The 8,146-nt window shown below is 48.4% G+C and overlaps 1 protein-coding gene across 1 annotated transcript; it reads left to right on the top strand.

Moving 5' to 3' along the window:
* Nucleotides 1-3,615: 3,615 nt before the first annotated feature.
* On the top strand, nucleotides 3,616-6,223 carry GPR151 (G protein-coupled receptor 151). The gene has a single exon (XM_048859969.2). It carries the CDS (start codon nucleotides 3,959-3,961, stop codon nucleotides 5,165-5,167), a length of 1,209 nt encoding a protein of 402 aa, XP_048715926.1. The 5' UTR covers nucleotides 3,616-3,958; the 3' UTR covers nucleotides 5,168-6,223.
* Nucleotides 6,224-8,146: the final 1,923 nt, after the last annotated feature.

Raw genomic sequence — 8,146 nt, 5'->3', positions numbered from 1 at the left:
TGTGTCTGTCCCAAGATATCAGAGAGACAAGGTGCGTGAGGTAATATCCTTTATTGGACAAGCCTCTCTCTCTCACCAACAGAAGTTGATCCCAAAAAAGATATCGCCTCCTCTACCTTGTCTTTCAAAAAAATCTGGTATGTATGTATTATCCCTCTTTTAAGTTGGGAAAACTGAAGCATAAAAAACTTAAGAGACTTCTGCTAGATCACAGCGTTAGACAGTGTAAGCTTTTTTTTTAAATCTGGGATCTGATAGGAGACTAACTTCAAGCATATTTCATGATTTTTCATTGTTGTGATCTTCATCCTCCCATGTGCCCTTCACCACTGTTTATTGTCATCCCTTTCTCTATAAAGTCTAGTATCAATTGTAAACTCATCAGAGTAGGGCCCTTCGTAAAGTGCTCTGAGATCTGCTCGTGAAAAGTGCTCTATAAGAGCTATGTATCTTTATTATTTCATATGTACCACGTACATCTCACTGTTAGACAATGTTCTATCAGACTTCGTGCCTTTGATAAAGCACTCCCAATGGATAGAAAAAATGTAGCACAAGTAAAGCAAATGCAAACTTACACTCACCACTGGCAGAAAATTTGCCAGTTACTTGGCTCTGTGGGAAAGTTAGCTAGGGCTTGAGACAGCTGAAAACAATTTAGAAGAAATAAAATTAAGATCTGCAACAATTCAAAAGCCAGTAAAGATACAGTAATGATGCAATTAAGAAAAATAAGATTTTTTAATGTTTGCATGTAAGCCTTTCATTTGAGGATTCTGATGTGATTTACAGGCATTAATTAAGATTTACAACCAGCTTCTGATGTAGGCAAGTATCTTACCCAAGCAGGAATATCATTAGAGCTGAGAATGCAGTTCAGTTTGCTAGATACAATACATAAAACCTTAAATAGTCTAATACATGGCTGTGTTGCAATTTGCCTCTTACTGATGCCCTGTTGGTACAGCTGGGATGCTGTCAGTGTTTAGCGCTGAACAACTCATGGGGACTTTCTAAAACATGTAAAAGCATCATGACTATGAAATTTACTCCTACTCATGGCCCATCAGAGCTCAGGTTAGGCAACCTAGGGGAATAATGAGGGGCATACCTTTGCAGGCAGATTTTCTCCTGTTTACTGGTGCTGCAGTCAGGAGAACTACAATGGCAGTTGAAGAGTGGAGGCAGTTGTCTCTGCCCACTGATGACAGTGCGTGTATGTTTATTACTTTACATTTTTTACAGTGCCCATGTCCACAGCCCTGGAAAAGTAACTGGGTAGCAAGCCTAATGTGTTACATAAAATCAGGTGCACTGTCAATGTGCTAATAAAATGGATGGCTTCAACTGCTCGATCAATGCCATAGGTTAGGGGAGCCATTTCTCAGTACCTTAAATGACTGTCTCTAACTAGAGCACACAGTGAAGAGGCTAATATCAATTTAGAGTTAAGTTACCCAGAAGCTGATTCAAGAGGTAGCAATGGTTGAGGCACTAAATAATAGCAACCAAACTAGCACCTTGACACTAATCTTTTGAAAGGCTGATTTTTAAAGAGGAATCTTGGAAGAGTGAGGATGATGCCAGTCATCAGGACCCTACATTCAAAAGTAAGGACATTAAGATCCTTACACTCAGCCTGGAGGCTATTTAAGCAACCTTAATAGAGTCACATGAACAAGAGGTTACCACCCAGTCCTTCAGTAAACGAAATTCCTAGTGAAGCCAATGGAAATAAGCATAAACTATGACGTTTAAAAGGTAAGATGGAAATGGCGCGGGGAGGTGGAATCTGAAGAGCAAAGAGCGAAGCACACGCAAATAAATAAGATATTATCTAAGTATAGCAGTAACAGGAAGCCTGTGAGAGATCCAGCAGGTCTGTTGGACTAGTAAGGAGTAAAGGAAATAATTAAGGAGGATAGGGCCATTGTACTGAAACTATATTACCTCAGCTGTATCTGATGTAAACATTATTTTATAATCATATTGGGCTGCAGTCTGTGCCACTGAACTCAATAGGAGCATGCTGGGGCCCAAACAGCTGCTCAGTTACTTGTGAGAGGGACTAATCTGATCAATAATCTAAAACAGGGGTGGGCAAACTTTTTGGCCCGAGGGCCACATCTGGGTTTGGAAATTGTATGGTGGGCCATGAATGCTCACGAAATTGGGGGTTGGGTGTGGGGGGGTGAGGGCTCTGCCTGGGGCTGAGCATAAGGGGTTGGGGGTGCAGTCCTCTGGGACTGAGAGGTTCGGAGGGAAGGAGGGGGATGGCGGCTGGGGCAGGGGGTTGGGGTGCAGGAGGGGAGCAGGCTCTGGGCAGTGCTTACCTCAAGCAGCTCCCAGAAGCAGCGGCATGTCCCCCCTCCAGCTTCTACACAGAGGCATGGCCAGGGTGCTCTGCGAGCTGCCCTGTTCGCAGGCGCCACCCCTGTAGCTCCCATGGGTCACGGTTCCCGGCCAACGGGAGCTGCGGGGGCAGCATGCGGAGCCCCTTGGCTGCCCCTATGCATAGGAGGCAGGGGAGGGTCATGCCACTGCTTCTGGGAGTGCGGAGCGGGGCAAGCCCTGGACCCCACTCCCCAGCTGGAGCCCGAGGGCTGGATTAAAGCATGTGGAAGGCCGGATGCGGCCCCAGGCCATAATTTACCCACCCTGTCTAAAACGTAAAAGGAGTTGTAAATTATAATGGACTAATCAATCAGCATCTAACAAGGACAAGCAGGGGAGTGCCAATAGCATCCTTGTTTTGGGGATTGGTGAATGTGCTTTAGGTGTCTAGATTGTATGACAGGTAATAATGTCTAGTTAGTATTTATTGACTTAGACCAATACATGGAAATGATACGGGATTGGTTTGCTAAAGCAGTGAGACACTTCCCTGTGGAAGTATAGCCGCTTTCTTGTCATGTTTCATAGCAATGTACCTTAGAAAGCGTCCTTCTTGGAGCTGTACAGCTGATGCCAAATTCAAGTCAGTTCGCTCCATATTTCACGGCTGGAGATTACTGGGAGGACGGAGCTGGGACGGAGCAGTGTAAACACGGCGCGCTTGGTACACTCGCGGAGCAACCTACTCCTTTGTCAGCACCTCTCTCTCCCCTCTCTCCCGCTCGGCCCTGCGCACCCGTAGCGCGCAGACGGGCCCAGCTCGGCTAAAACTTGCCCCGGCTGCCCCCACCCTGGAGCACTTCAACGAGCGGGACGTCGCCTCCCGGCGGCACCACTGAGAATCCAGTTTCCTGATGCGCGACATGTGCCTCGCGCGGCTTTTATTAACGAATTGCTATTCGTCCGTTAACTCTCAGCCTGCGGGAGGGGCGGGGGGGTTAGCCGGCCTGCGGGCGAGGGGCCGCTGCAAGGCGACCACGCTCCGCTAATTTCTAGCCCGTCCCTCCGCGGCTGGAGTGAGCTTTGCCTTGGCCCAGCCCCGCGGCCGGCCTGTGGGAGCTCCGCCAGCCGGGGCTTGCGCTCAAACGCCCTCCGGAGCCACGTTTGTGAGGGGACTGGGGACGGGCTGCCAGGCTGAGCGGCGGGCTCCCTCCCCGCCCGCTCTGCTAGCCAGGGGGCACAGCCAGCGGCCCTCCCGCCGAGGGGCTCCATGGCAGCCCCGTTCCCGCCTTCCCGGGGGGCAGGGAGGCGGCGCTTCAGGGGCGCCGCGGGGCTGCCCGGCGGGGCTCCAGGCGTGCTACTGAGGCGCGGCCAATGCGCTCCCGCCGGGGCGTGTCAGTCGCAGCCGCGGCCGGTATATAGCGCGCTGGGCCAGGCGGGCCAGCTTCGGCTTCCCACACGCGCTGCGCTCGCGCGCCTGCCAGGTCACGCCAGGCGGGGGCGATCGGGTGAGAGACGGCGGGGCAGGCAGCAGGGGAGCGAGCCCGCTTGGCGCCCGGCTGGTCCCCAGCGTGGCTGGGCGTGACTCCCACGGGAGACGGTCCCGGCACCCGGCTGCAGCACCATGAACAGCTCCCTGGCTCCGCAGGTGCATTTCGCGGGGGGCTGTCAGCCCCACGACTCGCGGGAGTGGAAGGCGGTGATCCCCGCTTTGCTGGGCGTCATCTGCCCGGCGGGCTTGGCGGGGAACGCGTGTGTCATCGGCATCCTGCTCTACAGCGCCAGGCGAGGGAAACCCTCCCTGATCCACTCCCTGATCCTCAACCTCAGCCTGGCGGATCTGCTTCTCCTGCTCTTCGCGGCGCCCCTGCGGGCAGCCGCTTACTCCCGCAGCGCCTGGACCCTGGGCTGGTTCGTCTGCAAAACCTCCGACGGGTTCCTCCACACGTGCATGGCCGCCAAGAGCCTGACGACCGCCGTGGTGGCCAAGGCTTGCTTCATGTACGCTAGCAACCCGGCCAAGCAAGTGAGTATTGAGCCCGGCACGATCTGTGCGGTGCTGCTGGCCACGTGGCTGGTGGCCCTGGTGAGCTCCCTGCCGCTCTGGCTCTTCAGCACCCTTCGGGAGCTCGCGGCGGGCTCGCCCGCGTGCGTCGTGGCCGTGCCAGCCCCCGCCCGGGAGTTCATGGCTGCCTTTGTCAAGCTCTACCCCCTGCTCGTGTTCTGCGCGCCCCTGCTCTGCGCCTTCCTTTATTTCTGGCGCGCTTATGGCAGGTGCCAGCGCAGGGGGACCAAGACCCAGAACCTGAGGAACCAGATCAGATCCAGGCGCCTTACAATCATGCTGCTGAGCGTCACTGTCACCTTGGCCGTGATGTGGCTGCCGGAATGGATATCCTGGCTGTGGGTTTGGCACCTAAAGCCAGCAGGCCCTGCTCCCCCCGAAGGCTTCCTAGCTCTGACCCAAGCCCTTATGTTCACCATCTCTTCGGCCAACCCACTCATCTTCCTGGTGATGTCTGAGGAATTCAGAGAGGGCTTTAAGGGCTTGTGGAAAAGGCTGACCCTGAAAAAGCCTCTCCCTGCCACAGACAACCAGGAAATCCCAGCTGCTAACTCTGAGATTCTCCCCGATTCGGTCCCTTCTCCAGAGCCAGAGATTGCTGAGCAAGAGAAAGAACTCCCAGCTGCCCCTCAGGCCTTAGAAAGCCTGGAAAAGGAGATGCCCGTCTTTCCAGACGTAGAGCAATTCTGGCATGACCGAGAAGCAGCCCCCGATGCTCAAGACAATGACCCTATTCCTTGGGAGCACGAAGAGAAAGAGACAATATAGGCTGTGATTAATAAAGTGGTTGGAGATTAGAAAGCTAGGGAAGTTTTAACCAGAGGAAGGGTCTTGTCAGTATAGTTTTGTTACTTACTAGTGTGCTTAAGTGGATACTGAAGAAATGCAAAGTGTTACACTGATGAAATTCTTACCATTTCCTGTGCTCATTAAATGTTTTTCCTAATCTGTAACAATATTCATATTTGCAGTATTATTGTAGCCCTGTTGGTCTCAGGATATTGCAGACTTGAAGAAGAGCTATGTGAACTGCAAAGCTTGTCTTTCACCAACAGAAAGTTGGTTCTGTAAAAGGTATCACCTCACCCACAATATTGTGTGTGTGTGCATGTGCGTATATATATGCATATCAGGGCAATGCATTTATAGTTCAAATCCCTACTCTAAGATTTTGGTGAAGTGTCTTCTCTGAAATATTTATGATGTTTTGCACTTCAGTAGCCAAAATGGAGTTGTTGTTTTTTTAAAGGTGTTTGAGACACGCAGAATTCAGAGAGCAGAAATAAGGAGAACTGACACAAAACTCACAAAAAGTGGTTCTTCTTAACAAGCCAGGACAAACCGGTGAGCTAAATTTCAGCATCTGTCTAAACGTCAGAAAGCTAAAATAGTAGTATTTACAAACTATATACAGTGCAGATTATGTATCTTTTTGAATTTTCTGGTTTAAGTGCTGCAATGACTTCTGTGGAATTCAATATAGTTGCACAGAGTGACAATGCAGAATTTGACTGCTGAAGTTGAAATATTTTCAGAAATATTTTTTGAGACAACTTAAAACATGCACTGAGGTCTGAAAAAGTAGGTGAGGTTTGCCAACAGGCCAGAGTTGCCTTTCAGAACCAAAACAATAATCCCTTCTTTCTGAATGTGCATTACAGAGATGAAGGTATATTTAGGCATCTTGTTTTAAGCTAGATATGATTTCTCCCTCAATGAAAATGTTTCATGCCCATTTTGTAAAGCACTTATAAAGCATAACAGTTGTCAATGTCAGTTTGTTTTCAACTGTGAATAAATAAAAAGTGAAGTTGGTTTGCCTTACTTAGATCCAAAAACCATTATCTTCAGCCCCCTGAAATTCAAAGGAGACATTTCTTCTAGTTAAGTAGCAGTGAATGGACTGTTTTATAAAGGTATGCTGATATGGTCATTGAGATATTCTATTAATTTCTCTTGAATTTGACTAGCATTGTATCTTAACAGGGTGATTGGTTCCTATGTGAACACTACAAAATGGAGAGTTGAGAGAATTTCTCACTAGGGCTAAATGCTGCCCTCAGTGAATTTAGCCATTGGTCCTACCTTGTGAATTACCCCAAGTATTCGGAAATAGGAGCTATTCTACTCATTGATGCAGCCTCATACTTTCTCAGCACTAGACAATACCCATTATGTATCACAGACAAGAGCAAACCCTAACATGACTGTGTGGTTGTATAGCTTAAAGAGAAAGATAAGGAGTAACTTCACTAGAGTCTATAAATACACATGGGGAACAAATATTAAGTTTTCAATCTAGTTGACAAAGGTATAACACAATCCAATGGCTGGAAATTGAGCTAGACAAATTCAGATTAGAAATAAGGTGTAAAACTTTCAACTGTGAGAATAATTAAATATTGGTACAATTTAACCAAGGGTCATGGTGGATTTTTTCATCACTGACCATTTTTAAAATCGAGACTGGATGCTTCTCTACAAGATGTGATCTGGGAATTATTTTGGGGAGGTTCTGTGGTCTGTGCTATACAGGTCAGACTAGATAATCTTGTTTGGCCTTAGAATCTATGAATTATGAGACAGATGTGTTAATGTCAGGCAGAGTTTGAGCTCCACCCTTTTTTTTCCTGGATTACCTTTCCAAACTGAGTTTCTGAGTCTCAAGACTGCAGCAATGGCTGGCTGCGTTTCATCTGTACATGGGTAAGAGGTCACAATTGTTCCAATCCACTAGTTATCCTAGCTGCATCCCTCCAGTTTAGACTACTTTACCACCACCACCACCCTTGAAGTCCACTCAAATTTCAGCTAGTGCACAATCTGGCGGGCCTGCTTTCTTACCAGCTTCACACATGGAATATAAGACACCATTATACCTAAGCATGCATAAGCTCTCAGTTGGATTGAGTGCAATTCAGGGTACTAATCGATAAAGCCTGTCATGATCTGGATACTTGGCATCTCAGGGTATATCTACACAGCAAAGAAAAATCCACAGCTGGCCCATGCCTGCTGATTCAGGCTTGGGCTGCAGGGCTATTTCATTGCTGTGTAGAAATCTGTGCTTGGGCTGGAACCCGGGCTCTGGAAGCCTGGGGTTGGAATAGTCCAAGAGCCTGGTCTCCAGCCTGGGCCCAGATGTCTACACAGCAATGAAATAGCCCTGCAGCCCAAGTCAGCAGGCATGGACCAACAATGGGTTTTTCTTTGCTGTGTAGACATATCCTGAGAGGCCACCTCATGCTTCATTTTGGCAGTTGAGATCTGACATTCACATACCACTAAATTCTACATCTGCATGAGATAGACTAGAAGCAGGTCATTCTTAGTCAGAGGGCCCTTTACAGGAACAGGCACTGTCCCTACCCAGTCCAATAGAGCTAGAGATGTCAATCATCAGGACATGATGCATTGCTCATTTATTGAGATGTCAGAGGAGATAGGAAGGCCCAGATGGTTTTGTCCAGACATGCCCGTTTACACACCCAATACAGAGATTTTATTTTGTAAGTATAGTGGGGGGTGGGGTGCACTACTAGCCCTGTGCTTAAGGTTGTATCTTGATGTCAAATTTTACAAGATCTTTTACCTATAACCCACTATAGCTTTCAGAGTAACAGCCGTGTTAGTCTATATTCGCAAAAAGAAAAGGAGTACTTGTGGCACCTTAGAGACTAACCAATTTATTTGAGCATAAGCTTTCGTGAGTCTCTAAGGAGCCACAAGTACTCCTTTTCTTTCCAC

This window comes from Caretta caretta, chromosome 8, assembly GCF_965140235.1.
Source record: "Caretta caretta isolate rCarCar2 chromosome 8, rCarCar1.hap1, whole genome shotgun sequence".
Classification (NCBI taxonomy): Eukaryota; Metazoa; Chordata; order Testudines; family Cheloniidae; genus Caretta; species Caretta caretta.
The sequence above is the reverse complement of the archived record's forward strand: the minus strand, read 5'-3'. Positions and strand labels throughout refer to the sequence as shown.

Bases quoted from the DNA above. Each gene is read 5' to 3' on its own strand.
- GPR151 (XM_048859969.2), top strand. From the start codon at position 3,959: ATGAACAGCTCCCTGGCTCCGCAGGTGCATTTCGCGGGGGGCTGTCAG.